This window comes from Notamacropus eugenii, chromosome 1, assembly GCF_028372415.1.
Source record: "Notamacropus eugenii isolate mMacEug1 chromosome 1, mMacEug1.pri_v2, whole genome shotgun sequence".
In the NCBI taxonomy this organism is placed as follows: domain Eukaryota; kingdom Metazoa; phylum Chordata; class Mammalia; order Diprotodontia; family Macropodidae; genus Notamacropus; species Notamacropus eugenii.
Genome location: NC_092872.1, coordinates 386,041,378 through 386,061,779, shown reverse-complemented (window position 1 = coordinate 386,061,779; position 20,402 = coordinate 386,041,378). Strand labels below are relative to the sequence as shown.

Here is a 20,402-nt window from a genome sequence, read left to right as displayed (position 1 = left end):
ATAAAATAGAGTGCCAGCAAGGTGAAGGGATTTATACATAGCTAGTATAAAGAAGTGCACCCATTGAATCTAGAACTTCCTGACTCCCAATTCCATCCCTGTGTCCATGATGCTTCACCTTTTTTCTTTATGGTTTACAAAGCATTTTGAATCAATTTATAGCTGAAAGATATATTGGAAGTTAACTGGTCCGCCTCATTCATTTTTACAGGTGAGGAAATTGAGTCTTACAGAGGGGAAGTTACTTGCCCAGGGTCTCACAGGTAGTGACTTGCAGAACTAGGAATTCAAACTAGATCCAAATCCCACATTGTACTGCACCCTGCTGCTTCCTGGGCAGATCAGGAAAATCTTTCCATAACAGTTGTATCTGGGTTGAATGATAAAGGAAGTTAAGGATTCTAAAAAGCTGAAGTTAGAAAGAATGCATAATATCTAGGCACTAAGATAAGAGATGGAATGTCTTCCAGGTGCTTAGAGAAAGACACCTTGAACTTTTTAAAACATATTCAAAATAATCACAACCATAATTTTGCAAAAAGAGTTGTGCCAAAAAAGGTCCCGCAAAAAAAAGGCAAAGAGGGGCCAACAGATTAGATAAAATACATGTGTAAACTACCCAGTCACCATAATTGTGTGACGTATTCCAGGAGCATTCAGCAGCATGTGGAAGCAAGAATAGAGAAAGTAGATGATAATGGTAACCTTGGTTTGGGTTTGGCAAAGAATGAGTGAATGGTGATGGGATAAGCGATCATTTGAATTCTAACCTATGCTTATATTTGTGTAATTTAAAATCAGGTAGCTAAGGAGTTCAGTGGATAGAATACTGGGCCTGGAATCAGGGAGATTCATCTTCCTGAGTTCAAATCCAGGCTCAGACATTTCCTAGTTGTGTGACCCTGGGTGAGTCACTTAATCCTGTTTGCCTCAGTTTCCTCATCTGTAAAATGATCTGGAAAAGGATATGACTAAGCACTCCTATATCTTTACCAAGAAAACCCCAAATAGGGTCACGACCCATCAGACATGACTGAAAAGTCAAAGACTGCAAGAGCTTGTATTCTCTTGATTCATACTCATCATTTGCATTAAGAACATCTGCAAAATGAGTGAATCAAATTATCTCTAATATCACTTCCAGCCCTAAAAGGCTATAATTCTGTACTTTAAGAAATCATAAAAATGCCAATTACAATGGAAAAAATTTGAATGAATGTTCTGTGGGTCAGACCCAAACTTAGAATATTGAGCTGTTTAACTTCTTTGTCTTATAGTGCACAGATCAAGGTTGATAGCTTATGTATCTCATTCTTCAAGTGTGTTTCCTTAATTCTATACTAGATATAAAGATGAATATTCTTGGACCCCATTACTGACATCTATTTACCTTTCTATTTCCATAGTATGATCTCCATGTCAAATCCAATCCCTAAAGACCTAAGAAATATAGCAGCAGACAGGCTGCAAGCTGAAGAAAACATCTACACCATAGAAGAGAACATTTATGAAATTGAGGATGAATATGAATACGCAAGAGGAACATCATGACTTTACAAACCAGAAATAACTCCAATGATGTCTTTGTCTGTCTTATTTCAAGCCCACTGATCAACCTTAGGTGACCATGTCATCTCGTTCCTCAAACATTTTTCATTGGTCCCTATTTTATATAGGCTAAAATACAAAATCTTAAGTCTGGAATTTAAGCCCTCCACAATCAAGCTCCAGTCTACCTTTCCAAAATGATTTCACATTATTCCCCATCATGTACTCTCCATTTCAGTCAAACTGGTCTACCAGCTGTTCTGAACTTGACATTCTATCTCCCATCTCTGCATCTGTGCATCAGCTATCCATCTTCTGGGCCTGGAATGTGTAGAGAGCTTCCTTTCCTCCAAGGCTGTACTCAGATGTCACTTTCTCTTTCAAGCTTTCTCTGATTCCCTCCCAACTTTTTCCTATTCTTGTTCCCCAGTCATGAGTGTTTTCTGTCTTCTCAAATGATCTTGTTTTAATTTACCTGTGCATGCATCATATTCCTTAGCAGAATGGAAGCCCCTTAAGGTCAGGGATCTGTTTGTGTTTGTGTTTTGCTTTTATCTTTGTGTTTCTAGATATAGTACTGTCCCTTGTATATAGTTGATATTTAATAAATTTTATAAAAATTGAGTTGAATTGGCAGGGAAGTATGTAATATCAGAGCATCATGAAAACAGAAAATTGATCTGAGGAGAAACTTGTGTATAGTAAATACAGTGTCTGCTAGAACAGAGGGATTATAGGACCAAGTCTCTTTATTTTAGGTGCATTTAGCTTTACATGAATGAGGTGTAACATTTTCAGTACTTTATGGATAGAGTGCCAGGCCTGGAGTCAAGAAGACTCATCTTCCTGAGGTCAAATCCAAACTCAGACACTTCCTAACTGAGTGACCCTGAACAAGTCACTTAACCCTGTTTGCCTCAGTTACCTGATCTGTAAAATGAACTGGAGAAGAAAATGCCAAACCACTCTAGTATCTTTCCCAAGAAAATCCCAAATGGGGTCATGAAGAGTCAGACAGGACTGAGAAATGAGAACAACAAAACAATGTAATGAGACAAGCAAAATTGTTCCTACTAAATCTAAAAACTCTTAGATATTGGCATTCCCCACTCTTTGGCAATACATTTTCCACTCAGATTATAGCTCCTACCTAGTATATGAAAGTCAGTTCCTATGCTAATGACAATGACACACTCATGGCACTGCAGTTTATGGAATTAGAATGGCCTGACAGAAAATCGCATGCGAGGTCATTGCCCTGTGTTGAGCTAGGTGGCCGGGTGGACTGGAGCAAGGAATTCATGAAGGGTAGCACTGGTTCAGAGGAACAGCTCCATAGCACAGCAGACAGAGCACTGAGCCTGGAGTCAGGAAGGCCTGAGTTCAAATATGGCCTCAGGTACTTATCAGTTGTGTAAGCCTAGGCAAGGCTTTTCCTTTCATCTGTAAAATGGGGATAGTAATAGCACCTACCTCCCATGGTTTTTTGGAAGATAAAATGAGGCAATAATCGTGAAATGCTCGGCAAAGTCCTTCCCACATGTTCACGCCTTATAAATGCTAGCTACTGTTATTAGTAGTTGCAGGTTTTCTTTGGTGCTATGTTAGTTTTAAAGAATGGGAAAACTCTGTTTCATGGTCATGCAGCTTCCAAATCAGCCAAGTTTGTCACGTATACATGCCATTAGTTCTTAGGTCATCTTTGGTGGAGATTGCAAGTGATTTAAGCACAGCCTGTGCCTGGAACAATCCCAAGTATTTAATCCCACTTAATTTTCAGCTAGTGGCATCATCTTTATATAGAAAATCCAGCACTCTCTATTAATAATTCTTTCAAGAGAATTTCAAGCTTGGATAAGTCCCAAATGAACACTGCATCTGGTCCCAGAGGACCTTGGTTAGAGCCTTGGCTCTTGTGTGGGATGGGGTAAATTATTTAGCCTTCCTGGACTTCAATTTCCTTCTTGGTAAAATGAGGGGGTTGAGTTAGATCACCCTTAAAGAAGCTTTTACCTCTAAATCTGTGATCCTGATTCTTCTACAGTAGGGGCTCTTAACCTGGGATCCATGTACTTATTTTAAAAAAATTTCTTTTGGTAACTTTCTCAATATAATTGACTGCTTCTGTAATCCTATGTATTTTATTTTATGCATTTAAAGACATTATTCTGAGAAGTCTTTGGCTTCACCAGACTGCCAAAGGGGTCTATGATACAAAAAAGGACAAAAATCCCTTTTCTATTACTCCCCCACTGATCATGTAGCTGAAGTACTAAGACCTCAAGTACTGGGGAACTCACTACCTCTCTGAGCTGGCCATTCCACTTGGGCATAATTCCAATTCTGAGCAACGTTTTCCTCTCATCAAGTTGAAATCTGAAATTTCTATCCCTTGCGTTTAGTTATGCCTTCAGAGATCAAGCAGGATGAATCTAATTCCTTTCCTTTATAAGTCAACAAGCTGTATAAGAATCATTCAGATATTTGAAGACACCTCTTAGGTCTTTAGTCTTGTCTCAAGTTCAAATGAAGTAGATGGTTGGTACTAACTTCAAGGGTTACTTGTAAGTAAAATGCTTTGCAAATTGTCAGTCTTTATGAGAATGTGCTCTATTATTATGACATGTCACAGTATATTGGAAAGATCTCTGAGAATAAAAGACATGGTTAATCCTGATTATTACATTTAACGGCTGGACACTGGGGCAATTGACAGTCCTTGGCCTTCAATTTTTCTGATTTGAAAAATGAGTACCATATAATATTTACACTACCTACTTTCCAGGGTCATTCTGAGGAAAACTCATGTACATGGAGCACCATATGGCACCTATGGCACTATAGATCATAGATCTAGAGTTGGAAAGCCCCTCTGGGACCATCTTCTTTACAGTGAAGGACACTGAGGCCTAGAGAAGCTAAGTGACTTGCCCAAGATCCTATAGGCATAGTATGTAAGAGAGCCAGGATTTGAAACCCAGTCTTCTGACTCTAAATGCCAACTTCTTTCTAGTATACCCAAACATGTTGTTATTATCACTACTATCCTTCCTTCCACTGGAATGCACAATGTGTGGCTCAGTATCAAATATATAGACCTAATTCAAGATGACTACCCCCAAAGAGAGATCAGAACAGCTCCCAGAGAACTAAGAAGTAGATCTTACTCCATCTTATGAATTATTGACCTGAGATTTCGTCTATGGAAATATTCTCTCTTTCTATACTATCTCTCTTTTTGGAAAGTTCTGAATGGGGATATTTCACTGGAGATGGGACCAAAGTCTTAAAGAGAAGACATTGGCACAGAGGCATTTGAAGGGGTCCATTTGTCAATAGTCACAACTACCTCCTTGAAAGGTCTGGGAGCAGGAAAAAAAAATCCCTGCTGGAAGCTTTTTCTACTGAACAGTTCGGAGTTTGATGTTGCAGCTTTCTATCCCAGAGTGCCAAAAACCAGCCTGAAGCTCCAATATCAGTTTGCTAATCAGACCAAGTTGTTCACTTCTGAACTCCCCCTCTCCAGTTCAAATACTCCTGTACTTATTATTCACGTTCTATTGCTGCTTTTTTCCTCCTTTCTCTCAAAACCTGGTAAAATATGAGTCAACATGGGCCTCTGAGTACCAGTGACATGCTTGCTGCTTATCACCTCATGGATAAGTGGCCATTATACCATGAGAGGAAAGGGAATACACCACCAAGAATGAAGACAGATCTCATATTTGTTTTCAGACGTCACAATGTCATACCTGTGGCATGAAATACATTATTAGCTTATAGCCACTTTCAGAAAGCAAAGGAAGAAATAGCAAAAAGGATGCTTTACAAAAATGGACAGAAGTAGCATAGGCTTCAGAGCTTTCTCAATTAGGGGTCAGAAGATCTAGGTTAAAATTGTTACTCTATTGCTTGCTACCCATGATTTGGGCAAGCCACTTCACCTTGAGACTCAGTTTCCTTGTCTATGAAGGGAGGAGGTTGAATTAGATGACCTCTATGGTCTCTTCCTGCTCCTCTGAAATGAACAACCCTAGGAGGAGACCTTAAAAATCATCTATTCCAACCTCTCATTTTATTAGAAACTGAGACCTAGACAAGTTAAATTCCTGCCCAAGAACACAGAGTTAGTAAGAGGTAGAGCCCAGGATTTGCTCCTAGGACCTCAAAATCACTATCTTGTTTCTACCGCTGTATATTGTCTCTGTTCTGGTGAGAGGCAAAAATCACTCAGCAGCTACTGAGCACACTGAAAGTCAGTCTGGTGGAGGTAGAATAAGAAGAAAGGGTTTAGGAGTGAATGACTCAGAAGAAAAGGAATGGGAAGAACAGAAAAAGTAGAGGCAATGGGCACTGACGCTGAGGGTAGTTGTTTAGTGGTTTTCAGTTGTGTCCAACTCTGTGACCCCATTTAGGGTTTTCTTGGCAAAGATCCTGGAGTGGTTTGGCATTTCCTTCTTCAGCTCATTTTACAGATGAGGAAACTGAGACAAACAGGGTTAAATGATTTGATCAGGATCACTCAGCTAGTAAATGTCTGAGACCAGATTTGAACTCAGGACTTGCTGACTCCATGCCCTGTGCTCTATCTAACTGTCCTTCGAGGAGGTAGGCAATGCATCAATTCCTCTTTGAAATAAGTTTTCTAAGTCTACAACTGAGATCCCAGAAGGGTTTCTGCAGGTATTTGGAAGGATAGACATAGCCCCCTTGTCTTGTTGATCTGACCTCTCAAAGGATTCAAGGCTAATAACTCAATGAGAAACACTTGCTCCTTGTCTGTCAGCCACTAGAGCAGCAATAACTGATCATGGTTTAATTTTAAGATGCTCACAGACTAAAAGGACATCAGGAATGAAAAGGACCTTAAATGTTATAGGATTAGAACTTAGACTTGAACCCAGATCATAGATCACTGGTCAAAGAATAGCAGAACTGGAAAAAACAACAACACACCTTTGAGGTCTCCCAACCAAACTTCCCTTTTTTTTACAGATTTAGAAAACCAAAGCTGGTTCTGGGGTCAGAATATCTAGGTTCCATCCCATTTCTGACAGCTTATTATCTATTGATACTGGGCAAGTTGCTGAGCCTTCTTAGGCTTTAGTTTTCTCATCTACAAAGTGAGGGATTTGGATTAGATGCTTTATGAGACTACTTCCATCTCTAGATCTGCAATGTTATGAAACTGAGACCCAGATCTGGCTCCCTGGCCAGGCATACATCTCTTTCCAAAAGTTTAATCCTCCCTCAAAGGCCTTGCTCTAGTCAAGGATATCCAAAAATCTCTGAAGACAATTCCCCAAAGACAAGTCCCAGAAAGATTTTGGAAAATTGTGGCACCATTAGCTAGCTAAAGTGTATGATTTCTAAAAAGAATCTTCCCAAGTCACAGACTTGACTGATTCTTTTGCTATAAAAACCTCAAGTGACAAAACCTTCTAACTCTGACTCCACCCTTATTCTATGTTCCTCCTGTGGTTCAGTGCAAGGAGCCCTGGCTAGGGAGGACCTGGACCTGGGTTCAAGTCTTACCTATTATGTTTAATACTTGTTATATCAAGCAAGTCATTTAACCTCCTGGGACCGCAGTTTCATTTTCATCACAACAATAATAATTACAGCTATCATTTGTTTAGTGCTTTGAGGTATGCAAAACACTTTACAAATATCTCATTTGATTCTCATCATAACCTTAGGACATAAGTGCTATTATTACCCTCATTTTACAAATAGGGAAACTGAGGCAGAGGGGTTAATTGATTTGTCCTAGGTCACATAGCTAGTAAGTATTTAGGTCACATTTGAATTCAGGTCTTCCTGACTCCTTGCCTAGTGCTCTACCTACTCACTGTGCCACCTAGTTGCCTCCTGATTTGTGAGATGAAACTTTCATTTTGAGAGCTATGATCTCTCTGCTCCAGCCAATTTTAATTTTGACATCATTTCCCACTACCTTCAAATCTCTAACTTTCAGAAATTTTGTCTTCACTCAAAGTGCATCTCTGATATGAACTTGCCTGTGAAATTTTTCCTGGTCTTTACCCCCTCCCCTTTAGTCTTCTTTCTCAAATTATCTAGTATTATCTGCTTTTGTACAGGCTTTATCAAACTCCAGGAGAAGGTGAACTCCTTGAGACCAGGGATATTTGTCTTTGTATCCTTGAATTTAGCAATTGTGCCTTAAGACATTTAAGTGTTGACTTAAAATGACTTAATTGTATCTCAGTGGTACTACTTTGGGGGCAGTTAGTTGGAAAAGTAGTTAGAGTGCTGGGCTTGGAATCAGGAAGACCCATCTTCCTGTATTCAGATCTGGCCTCAGACATTTTCATCCTGTTTGCCTCAGTTTCCTCATCTGCAGAAGGAAACGGCAAACTTCTCCAGTATCTTTGTAAAGGAAAACCCCAAATGGGATTATGAAGAGTTGAACATGGCTGAAAACAGTTGAACGTCATGGAACTCCTTTGAAGTGGGCTGTATTCATTTGGACATACAGCTTCTGCTCTACAGGTTAAAAAAAACCCACACAACTTTATTGATAAGCTGTTGCTGTTGTTTAGTGGTATCTGATTCTTAATGATCCTATTTGGGGTTTTCTTGGCAAAGATACTGGAGTGGTTTGGTATTTCTTCCTCTACCTTATTTTACAGATGAGAAACCTGAGGCAAAAAAGTTATGTGACTTGCCCAGGGTCACACAGATAGGAAGTATTTGAGGTCAGATTTAAACTTGGGTCTTTTTGACTTCAGGCTTGGTAATTTATTCACTTCACCATCTAGCTGCCCCCTTATTGATATGATACCGATATAGCTCAGCTCTTACAGACACATCTCATCCTTCGCGAGACATTGTTTTTTGTTTATTTTTCATTCCTTCTTCTTGAAATGAACACTCCCTAAGGGAAAACCAATTCATCTCCATTGCTGTGTTTAGTACCTCCAACAGCAAAATAAATAAATAAAATAAATTGTGAATATAGGCAATCCATCCAAGACTCAATAATTTTGAGACTGATAAGGCAATTTATACTTTTGGGTGATTCTACCTTTTGGGGTTGTAGCAGGTTCACTCCTACTATTCTCTGTGCTGTTTCCTAGTAGGAGTCAGAACACACCTGGTTTCAGGGTCTTTGTTGAAGGTAGTAAAGAAGTTCCTTCCAGAAGAGAGGAGATTGTTTATCCTAGAACCAGTTTGTCTTTTAATCCTTTTACCACCAAATACTAGCCTATTGTCTGTGTTAATGATTGGTTTAAATCAATCAGGGAAAAATTACTGAAGGCCGATGGGTGGGATGGAGAAGTTTGACTTTCAAAGATACTTCCAAGTGTGGTTATGCAAAGAGACAGGGAATGGAATTGTGGGAGAAAGTTTCATTTAGGAAGAGAGGGAAGTAGATAAGAGAAGTGCTGAGGAAACACATCACAAAGCATTTCTTCTGACCAGGCTTCACTTCCTTAAAGGTGAGTGAATTTGTAAGAAAAGTTAAATGCCAAGAGAAGATCTGATTAATTTAGGCAGATTCGGGGTAAACATTTTCTTTAGTGCTTTGATTTTAAGAACTTAAAGGCGGCAATTGATGATGAGAGAGAAAAATCTTATTTAAAAGTTGTAAGATGTCCTGGCTGATCTTCTCTCACTCCTTGTTCGTTGACAAGCTTTCTTTCATTTTAAACAGAAACCTGTTGTGAAATCGTGGGTGGGAGTTTTTTAGGGGCCAGGGAGGGTGTTTCCTACTTCCTCTACAATGAGCTCTTTGGGTCGGCTGGCACAAGTCTGTTGATTAATTCAAAGGTTTATGAGAAATGGGAGGGTTTAGGTAGGGAGGGGGAGTGAGTGTGGTTCAGTTTGATAATTTGTGAAGTATGACCTGGTATAACTTTAGGGGGGAATTTTAAGGGTGGCTGAGTGGGGAAACCAGCTATATTCAAATTGACAAGTCTGAAATATGCTATTCATGGCCGCATGATCTGTTGGCTGGAGCCAACAGCTCTCTGTCTTGTTAGTAGAAGAACTATGGTTTCTGGGCTTAATTTATTCTAATCTTATTCCAGTCTAGTCCCACGACAATTACAATATAACTAAAATATTTCTAAGTCAGTGTTGCCTAGTGGCAAGGGGATTGAACATGTAATTGGAATAATACTTACATAGCTTTAATGTTCATAGATGGTTTTTCTTTTCCATCCATCCCCAACTCTGAAGTAGAATGTAAAATTGAAAAAAAGGACTTTTATTTTTGTATCCTCAGTAGCTAACCTTGCATACAGGAAGCACTTAATAAAATGTATGTTGAATTGAGAGTCTTGAAAATATTATTAGTCTAATTTTATGGAGGTGGAAACTAAGGCTCAGAGAGAGAAAATTGATTTCAAGAAGTACTAGAACCACTAGTACGTGGCTAGTAAATTTGGGACCTGCGTATTGAACCCAAGTCTAATATTTTCAGATCTAGTTCTCTTCTCACTACAAGGACTGATCAGCCATAGTCAAACACACTGCACCTTGACCCCAATATGGTGATGTCATTGATCCTCTTTGAGTAAGGAGACAAATGACAACCAGGAGTATTGCTCAGATCTGTAATTTACCAACTGACCTGCTTAACCTTACCGAGTTTGCATCCTCATTCGTTAAATGTGGATAATCCACTAACTGCCTCTTAGAGTTGTTTGTTGAGTATCAAATGATGTCCACTTTGTGGCCATTAAAAGCCAGCTCTAAGTGTAAGTAGCATCATCCTTATGTGAAATGTTTGTTGCCACAAAATTCCAATACAATTAAAGCAATTTTAAATAGTCTCATGGAGTTGGATTTGACCTTGTACTAACTTGCACTTGCTCAATAGAGATAAAGAGAATTTTAATTTTGCCCTATCGGAGAGAAATATTCTCTGCTCTCCTTTGAAAATTGCTGATGCTTAGCATTGTATCTGCTCTGTTTCTCTCTGTTGTTGCTCTAGGAAAACAAAACAACACCAAGGGGAAATTTTACCGTTTTATAGCCTTAGGCTGAATCCTTTCCCTTATCTTTATATAAATAGATGGGTTGATAAGGGACTGCCTCTGTTTCTGCCTAGTGTGACTTGGGGCTTCGAATCTTTGGGTCAAATGATGGTGAAAAGTAGTTGTGGCCCACTTAGGCAGTTCAGTCAGATATTTAATAGATATTTAACACTTCTTGTTTGACTAGAATGTAGCATCATTAAAATTTTTGTTCTAAATTTCTTTGTGTGGCAAAAAGAGACTTTTCAAAGTGCTCTGACATTTGCATCTTTCTCAATTTGACTGGGGTTAATTTTGGTAAGTGCATCTTGTATTAGAAGGGCATTCCATACCCTTTGAGATTCACTCTGAAGTGGGTCCACGAACATCCCTGAATTTCTTTCCTCCTGTAAAATAGGGATAATGATATATTATCATGGATTTAACCTTGGAAGTTAAGTCATGGTCATTGAGTCAAATCCCCTTTCATTTACACATGTGGAAACCAAGGAGCAGAGAATTTTAATAACTTGCCTGTGATCCCATGGGCTGTGAGAGACAAAGAAAAACCTGGATTCAAACTCAGGTGTGCTGTCTCCCACAGCACCATCCCAAGATAAAGTCACGGGGTTGTTTGGAAGAAAGAACTTGAGAAAGTTTCTGAGAAATGTCATTTATTCTAATCTTATTGTTGAAGAAACTGATGAGCAGATAACAGGTACATGTGGATAATAGGTGATGGAGATGAGAGAGAGGGAGGAGAGGACAGAGGGGAAGAGAGAAAGAGAGGGGGAGAGAGGGGGGAGAGAGAGGGAGAGAGGGAGAGGGAGAGAGGGAGAGGGAGAGGGAGAGAGGGAGAGGGAGAGGGAGGGAGGGAGGGAGAGAGGGAGAGAGAGAGAGAGAGAGAGAGAGAGAGAGAGAGAGAGAGAGAGAGAGAGAGAGAGAGAGAGAGAAAGAGAAAGAGAGGATTTTAAAGCTCCTAGGTGGTACTGTGAATAGAACACTGGACTTGGAACCAGGAAAAGCGAAATTAGACTGTTGGCTAGCTGTGTGACTGGGCAAGTTACTTAACTGCTATCTGTAAATGGGGATAATAATAGCATTTACCTTCCAGTGTGAGTGTGAAGATCAAATGAGATAATATTTGTAAAGATCTTAGCAGAGTGCCTGGCACACAGTAGGTGCTTAATAAATGCCTTTTCATTCACTGGAAGAATCCAGTCTAAATTCTCTTTACCTATATTTGAGGAAACTGAGACCCAGAAAAGGAAAGTCATTTGCTTCATATTAGACAACTAGTGAGGGGCAGAGAGGGACTAGAACCCAGTTCTCTTGAGTCCCAATCCAATTCTTTCTGTTCTGGTGACACAGTCTTAGTGTCAGAGACTCATCTAGAGATTATGTCTCTTGTTGTCTGTTATTCCAATGTGCTTCTTATCTTTTCACCGTTTCCTCTTGAGTTTCTGTTTCCTTGATGAATAACTTCCATGGAGGCAAGAAATTGTGTTAAAGTCCATAGAAATGGATCTCAAGGCTCAAATTACCCTTGTGGGGTCTGCTGCGGCTGTCTCTAGCTAGCACATGGAAAATTCCTCACTGAGGACAGAACTTAACTCATCCCCAACAGATCCACTTTATGATTTTATTGAAAGTGGCAGTTTTTATGCCCTTTTGGAAAGATGAGAAAGGGAGGGAAGGGATAGTTTCTCTCCTCTGGTTGATGAATGGAACCCACAGGAAGGGTCAGTGAATTTTCTGATGCTTGGTTGAGTTTAGAGAATCGTTTTTCCTTTCAAATATACTCCATTTATCTCTAGGATATATTTGTTTGTGGGTCTTTTGTTGTTAGAATGTCACTGAGGCAGGAAGAGAGTTGTGAAGAGTTTCCTATCTTTTCTCCTCTTTCCCACTATAGGGATCCCACTAAGGAAGTTCCAAATGAATGCCTGTTATCCCTCCCTGCTTTTGCATCCAATTCTTAAGACTACTAGTTCTATTTTTCCTGCCTCTTTCTGTTTTTCAGCTAGGAAAATAAGCTTGACTAAAATCCTTTAGAATGGGTAGACAGAATTATCAAATGGTATCTAATGAAACAGCATTAGACATAAAAAGTGATCAGTAATTATTTGAGTGATTTTATATCTTAGGATCTCACATCTGGAAAGGGAGAAGGAAAGAAGGGATTTTCAGTAGGCAAATAGATATGAGAATGAGACTACAGAATCTATGAGCCCCACTTTTTAAAACATAACTGCATTTTATTTTTCATCAACAAACATTTATTTTCTCCCACCTCTACCTTTTGGGGAAAAAAAAATCCCAACCCTTGTAACAAGCTTGCATATTCATGAGAAACAAATTCCCTCAATATCTATGCCCCCAAATGTGTGTGTCATTCTGCATTAACAGTTTATCACCTCTCTGTCAGGAGGTGGGTGGCATGTTGTCATCATTCCTCCACTGGAACAGTGGTTGGTCTGGTCACTGCACTGATCAGAGCTCCTAAGTCTTTCAGTTTCCTTTTACAATGTTATTGTTATGGTATCCACTGTTCCCCTGGCCTTTCTCCCTTCCCTCTGCCTCAGTTCATGCATGTCTTTCCAAGTTCTCTGAAACCATTCCTTTCATCATGTCTTGTGGAGCAATAGTGTTCCATTATATTCCTAGTCATTTGCCAATTAATGGACATCCTCTTAGTTTTCAATTCTTTGCCATTAACAAAAGAGCAGCTATAAGTATTTTCATAAGTATGGTCAGAAGGCCTACTCTAAGAAGCCTTGGTAGGTAGCTTTGCCACCAGCTCAGAGGCAGATACAGAATTAGTTGTGTGACCTTCCTGAGATACCTGACCTCAGTTTCATAATCTCTAAAATGGAATAATTGGACTAAAGATGACCTCTCCCTGCACTAAAATTTGCTGATTAAGATCTTCTACCTTCTGTAGACTCTAAAGTCATATTACACAGGAAAGTTTGTTGCACACGGTCAATCGTTTAGGCATCCTGGGTCTGAAGATTTAGCTGAGTCAAGCAATAATAATGAAGCTATATTCTGCGTGTTGACTAATTTATGAAGGTTGTTTCAACAGAACTCCAAATCTCCTCTGCAATGATTTGGGGCTTTGAGCCACTCTTAGGTGACTTCCAGGGAGGATTTTTTTTTTTTAAGAGGGAGAAGAACTAAATTGTACCCACAGCAAAATAGTTAAGGATCACAGGGAAGTGACCTTAGAAACTATTCTGTCCAACTCATTTTACAATAAGGAAAATCTCTAAGCATTAGGTTCAGAGAAAGCTGGGGGGTAAGGTGGATATAGAGACCCTAACCTGGAGTCAGGAAGACCCAAGTTCAAATCCTGTCTTCCACACTTACTAGCTCTATGACCCCGTGCAAGTCATTAATCTTTGTCTGCCTCAGTTTCCTTATCTGTAAAATGAGGATAATAATACCCTCTATCTCACAGGATGGTTATGAGAGTAAAATATTATTTGTAAAGTACTTTGCAAACCTTAAAGCACCATACAAATGCTTTGTTGCTGTTTAGTTGTGTCTGACTTTTCATGACCCCTTTTGGGGTTTTCTTCACAAAGATATTTGAGTGATTTATGACTGAGGCAAACGGGGTTAAGTGACTTGCCCAGCATCACATAGGTAGTAAGCATCCAACGCTGGATTTGAACTTAGGTCCTCCAGACCCCAGGTCTGCCTGGCTCTCTATCCACTGTGCAACCTAGCTGTTTTATTAGTTTTGCTTCTCAATTTGTTACTTTTCCCTACTCAAACAGTACCGAATTTAGTTGATAGATAAGCAAGTATGGATATGCAGGAGTATAAGGTAGATTTGTAATCCATTTTACTGGGGAAGAAATAAAAGCTCCCAGGGTGGAGAAGTTGCTTATAGATAGTCACAGAACTCACAAGTACATGATAAGGACTAAACTGCCTTAGTGACCACTCCTTGGGCAGAAAGACTAAGAATAGACTGATTAGTAATCTTTTATCTTAGTCCAAAGCACTAAAGGGTTATGGTCTTATAACTTTAAAATTCATCACCCCACCCATGGGAAGAGGGTCAGTGAACTTGTATCCAATTGGCTGAGATACAGAAGGAGAGAAATTCATTTATTTGAGAAGCGGGACTGCACTACTGAATACTGTGTACTCAATGTATAGATAAAACATAGTCCCTACTGCCCACCTCCCAGTGACTCATATTACAGATCAGAACATCCATCAGAACATTCATCAGAACAACCAGGGGTGCGGTGGGGAAACGTGTAGCTTCAAGGTCACATTGGCCCTGTAGGTCCTCAAGTGTAGTCTTTTGACTGAATTTAAACTTCACAGAACAAATTCCCATAATAAATATTTGTTCTGTAAAATTTGGATTCAGTCAAAAGGGCATACCCAAGAATCTAGAAAAACATGTGGCCTCAAGGTTGCAGGTTCTCCACCCGTGATCAGGTGAGAATTGAAGGATGAATAGGATTTCAACAGGCAATGAGGAGAGCTGAGAGAGCAGCATGAGACAAAAGTATGGAGTTGGTCAAGTGTATTGACAGAGACTTATCCAGTTTGACCAGAATATAAAAGGAATGAAGGAAAAATGTAACAGATACATTTGAAAACAGAAGATAGGACCAGTTGTTGGAGGGTTTTGGGTGCTGGCAAAAGAGTTAATAAGAGCTAATATTTACATATACTTAATATGTGCCGGGTACTGTAGTTTTATAGTTATTATCTCATTCACAACAACCCTGGCAAATAGTTGTGACTATTATCCCCATTTTACAAATGAAGAAACTGAGGGAAAAAGATTAAGTGACTTGCCCAGAATCACACAGCTTGTAAGTGTCTGAGATAAGATTTCACCTCAGGTCTTCCTGACTCCAAGCTTGGTGCTCTATCCACTGCACCATCTAGCTGCCTAACAGGAGTTATGGGTAAATGGGTAAAGATCAAAGTATTGGGGAAGCAGGGAAGGTATGGGAGTGGGAGGGGGATTAGAGGTGATAACAGCTAGCTATTAGGAGGCTATTGTTATAGGCTAGGTAGGTGATAACAAAGTTTTGTCTGTGATGGCAGTGAAAACTGGGAGAGGAACCAAAGTGGAATTCAATGTCCTTGGTAAAGTACTTATGTATCCCAGGTGAGGGAGGGGGAAAAGTGGAAGGCAACTTCACAGTTCTCAAAATAGCATACTGGTAAAGTTGAATTCACTCCCTCCCATGCTGACACAACACCCTCATTTGGAGGGATTCACTTGGGTCGCACCTTTGGGGCTGGAACCCAGTCTTAGGTTAAGAAAATCTGGTTTAGATTCTAAGAGATTTTGAGATAGATCAAGACTATTCCAAAAGACTCAAGATGGAAAATTCTATCCACATCTAGAGAAAGAACTATGAATTATGAATGCACGTCAAAGCATACTATTTTCACTTTTTTTTCCTATAGTTTTTCCCTTTCGTTCTGTTTCTTCTTTCACAACATGACTAATATGGAAATGTTTAATATGGTCATACATATATAGCCTATATCAAATTGTTTGTCGTTTTGGGGAGTGAGGAGGGAGAAAAAATTTGGAACTCAAAGTCTTATAATGAATATTGAAAGCTATCTTTACGTGTAATTGGAAAAAATTGAATACTATTTACAAAAAAAGAGACAGAAATAGATAGCTTTCATGTAACTTTGTGCTAAGACTAGGGGCAGTTGGATAAAACTGTAAGAGGTCACAGAAAATTCTGTGGACCCTCAGTTCTCCAGGCAGGAAAGGTAATTAATTCAGTCCTCTCTGTTGGTGTAGCCCCTTGATGAGCTGCTTGTACTATAGACATTTCAATAATTGTGTTTGAATGACTAAAGAAACTCCACTAAGGTAGAAGTTTTGAATTATTTTTGGGAGTAAGGAATAGGTTATAATGAATCATACACATTTGTTTCCTTTTTCCTCTTTTTTGCAATGACACATCTGGAAAAGTCTATTTTAATCGACTTTGTTTCTAAATTGCTTTAATTTGCAAGTAAAGCCTTCACCACCCCTCTACCTAGCCATCTCATAATAACAGATAGCATGTAAGGTTTGGGAAGCGCTCCACATGTGTTATCTCATTTGATTTTTATATTATTTTTGTGAGGTAGGTTCAATTATTATCCCCATTCTAACAGATGAGGAAATTGAGAGTAAATGACTAAACTAATTATCTTTTTCCTCGAATCCTCCTTTCAAGCTTCCCTATTACTTTTGGAGGTACCACCATCCTCTCACTTACACAGGACTGCAATCTAAGTTAACATTCTCAGTTTTTACTCTCACACTTTATATCCATTGTTGCCAATGCCTTTTAAGTATTGGTAGCCATCTCTAGAGTTGGGGTAGGGTGGTGGGGAGAGAAGGGAAGAAAAAAAGGAAAAGAAAATTTGCATGATAACTTTAGTATATATTTAAAAGGGAATAACAAGTTATACACAATAAGAGTTGTAGTTTCATGAGCAATTATCTTTTTAAAAAATTATAGTTATAGAAATGTTTGTTTTATTCTATAAAGTCTTGTCATGTTTCTGTATTCTTCACATTCTTAATCATTTGCCAATTTATAGGCATCTATTTTGTTTCTAGCTCCTTGTTATCTCACCAAAAAAGTGTTGCTAATGAATATTTTAGCATATATAGGGCCTTTTTTATGTCAGTTAGGCATTTCAAGACAATTTGACTAGGCTTATGGGTATACTTTGTGGTTAAGGAGCAAAATTAACTTTGTGGAGCACTGCAAGGTGAGGAGTGAGGTCTGAAAAATCAACCCATGGTCCTAAAAGAGGCACTGTTTGGCATGTGTTCCCAAGGAAAGAGGTATCTCGTGGGCATTGGGAGACTCCAATATCTTTCTGGAACTCCCTTAATTTAGTTATAACATACAGTCCTCTTCCTTTTCCCTCATCTTTGCGGGGTCAGAAATGGTAGCTTAGGTTGGATCTTATGTGATGGGAACTGGGGCTGTCCACGTTAATTGTAATGAACTTGTTAAGTTTCCTTTTCCAGTTATGGTGAAAGCAAGAGATCCCACTGCCCAGAGGTAAGATGGCAAGTAGACAGTAGATACCATGGGCTTTTCTGGTGCCTGGGGGACTTGTGGTTCTCAAGTTTGACGTCTCATATGACTTGCCAAGTCAGGGGAAAGAGGAAGTTAGAATTGAAGACTCAGAACTTTCTAAAAACCTCTTGTCCCTGGGAAACTCAATTAGTCTGTTGTCTGACTTTTTTTCCAGCTGGTGCCATGGGGCTTCCCGTCTTGTTCAGCTGCATCCTGATGGTGCTTCTTGCAGGTATGTGAGGGGTGGGTGGCATGATCTACATTTAGGAGGGCTTTGTGGCTTTGTTTGGTTCCCCATGCTACTTGGATTTCAGTAAATCTCCTACCTCTCACTTAATACTAAAGGAAAACAAATGTTAGTTTGCCAGGCATATGCACACAAGAAATATAATATGAAAGTATTAATTTTTCATGAAGAAAGCTTCATTTGGTACTTAATATTATTAATATCACAAAGTTGTTAAATGCTTATTAGAATACAGTCAAATAAATTGGTGAGGCTCTTGATTCTGTTTCATATAAGAGATATTTACATATCGTTTTCAGCCTCCGTGTTGCTTCTTACTTTGGATTTAATAAGATGAGATCAGAGACAGATAAGTTGTTATAAATGGCAGTAATTCTTTTTGGAATGTTTTAATAGGATAACATAGTTATTTAAAAACTATTCCCCTCTGCTCCCTTGATAAGCTTCGTGTAAAGAGCACGTGAAACTTCGTTTGAAAACCTCTGATCTACAAGGAGGACACTTGTAGATGGTGGAATAAGGACAGGACAGGGGTGTTTGATTTGGCAAACCCAAGACCTAGTTTATATCAGAGGGTACGGGAAATGGGGTGGAGAGGGATGACCAGCTGGGAACCAAGCTGAGGTCAAATGCCATCTGTAAATGGAGGAGGGAAGTTGCTGTTTATTTATGATCAAAGGATGACTGATTTAGATCTAGAAGGGACCTCAGAGGCCACCGAATGTAGTTCCTCATTTTCTAGATGGAGAAACTGTGAACTAGGGTAGTTAAATGACTTACCCAAGATCACAGAGAGGTGGTAAGTCTCAGAGGTGAAATTTGAAATGAGATCCTCTTCTGTCAAATCAGGTATCATTGGTCAGAGTACTGCCACAGTACAATAAAAACACATCATACTGAATGTAATTGGTAAGCCATCCACATCCTACCTTTAAGCTGCTTGAATTGGTTTGGACTAACAAGATGTAATGAGAAGAGGACACACACACACACACACATACATATTTATATCTACATCTATATATGTATAGACTATCTATCTATCTATTATCTATTCTGAGTGCTCTGTCTGTCTGTTCTATCTGTCTGTTCTGTGTCTGTCTGTTCTATCTGTTCTGTCCTGTCTGTCTGCCTGTTCTATCTGTTTGATCTATCTGTTCAGTCTGTCTGTTCTGTGACTGTCTGTTCTATATGTCTGTCTATTCGGTGTCTGTCTGTTCTGTCCTGTCTGTCTGATGTGTCTGTTCTGTCTGTTCTATCTGTTCAATCTATCTGTTCTGTGTCTGTCTGTCCTACCTCTCTGTCAGTTTTATGTCTGTCTGTTGTGTCTGTCCTGTCCTGTCTGGTGTCTCTTCTGTCTGTTCTGTCTGACTGTTCTGTCTGTCTGTTCAGTCTGCTTTGTGTCTGTCAGTTGTCTGTCAGTTGTGTCTGTTTTGTCTTGTCTGTCTACCTGTTCTGTTTATCTGTTCAGTCTATCTGTTCTATGCCTGTCTGTTCTATCTGTCTGTCAGTTCTGTGTCTGTCTGTTGGGTCTGTCTGTTCTGTCCTGTCTGAATGGTGTCTCTTCTGTCTATTCCATCTGACTGTTCTGTTCTATCTGTTCAGTCTATCTGTTTTGTGTCTATCTGTTCTGTCTGTTTGTTCTGTGTCTGTTTATTGTGTCTATCTGTTCCATCCTGTCCTATCTATCTGGTGTCTCTTCTGTGTGTTCTGTCTGACTGTTCTAGCTGTCTGTTCTGTCTACCTGTTCAGTCTATCTGTTTTGTGTCTATCTGTACTGTCTGTGTTCTGTATCTGTCTGTTGTGTCTGTCTGTCCTGTGTCCGTCTGTTCTGTGTTTATCTGATGTGTCGGTCTGTCTGTTCTGCTTCTGTCTGTTCTGTCCTGTCTGTCTGATGTGTCTCTTCTGTCTGTATGTTTTGTCTGTATGACTGTTCTGTCTATCTTCCTGTCCTGTGTCTATCTGTTCTGTCTATTTGACTACCTGTCTCTCTCTCCGGTCTGTCTGTTCTGTGTCTGTCTGTTCTATCCTGTCTATCTGTTCTGTCTGTCTGTTCTGCCTATCTGTCAATCTGTTCTGTCTGTCTCCAGGATGCCTAGTTTAGAACCTGGAGGGACCTGTAAAGTTTGACACTTAATAGCTCTGTTTTCTGAGGCAAGCCACTTAACTGAACTTCATTTCCATATCTGGAAAATGGGAATTCTTTCATCCCCTATGTCACAGGAAACTTTTTTTTGGTAAGCCTGAACATTCCGTGGAGATGTGGACACTCCCATCTTTTTCTTTCCCTTTTTTATTTTTTATATTAATTTTATTTGTTTTTAGTGTTCCACAATCACTACCATAAAACTCAGATTTTTTTCCCCCCTAACATACCACCCTCCTCCCTCCCCAAGATGGCATACAATTCTATATAGGATCTACACATACATTCCTATTGAATACATGCTGTGTAGAAGAACTAAAATAAATGGGAGAAATCATATAACAAACCAAAACATTAAACACACACACAAAAATGATCTGCTATGT

General features: G+C 39.4%; 2 protein-coding genes across 3 annotated transcripts in view; both read left to right on the top strand.

Moving 5' to 3' along the window:
- LOC140518557 (hepatitis A virus cellular receptor 2 homolog) overlaps positions 1-2,172 on the top strand; it is a 28,613-nt gene extending 26,441 nt beyond the window's left edge. Inside the window, exon 7 of the mRNA XM_072630839.1 lies at positions 1,407-2,172. Coding sequence (XP_072486940.1) covers positions 1,407-1,551 — 145 coding nt within the window. The 3' untranslated portion in view covers positions 1,552-2,172. The remainder of the gene's footprint in view (positions 1-1,406) is intronic.
- Positions 2,173-8,565: 6,393 nt separating this feature from the next.
- Positions 8,566-20,402, top strand: part of LOC140518556 (hepatitis A virus cellular receptor 1 homolog) — a 41,366-nt gene continuing 29,529 nt past the window's right edge. Inside the window, exons 1-2 of one of the 2 annotated variants that reach the window (XM_072630838.1) lie at positions 8,566-9,011; positions 17,799-17,855. In XM_072630838.1, coding sequence (XP_072486939.1) covers positions 17,807-17,855 — 49 coding nt within the window. In that variant the 5' untranslated portion in view covers positions 8,566-9,011; positions 17,799-17,806. Of the gene's footprint in view, positions 9,012-17,632; positions 17,856-20,402 lie in introns of those variants that run through there. The other variant, XM_072630837.1, reaches the window with a different exon arrangement.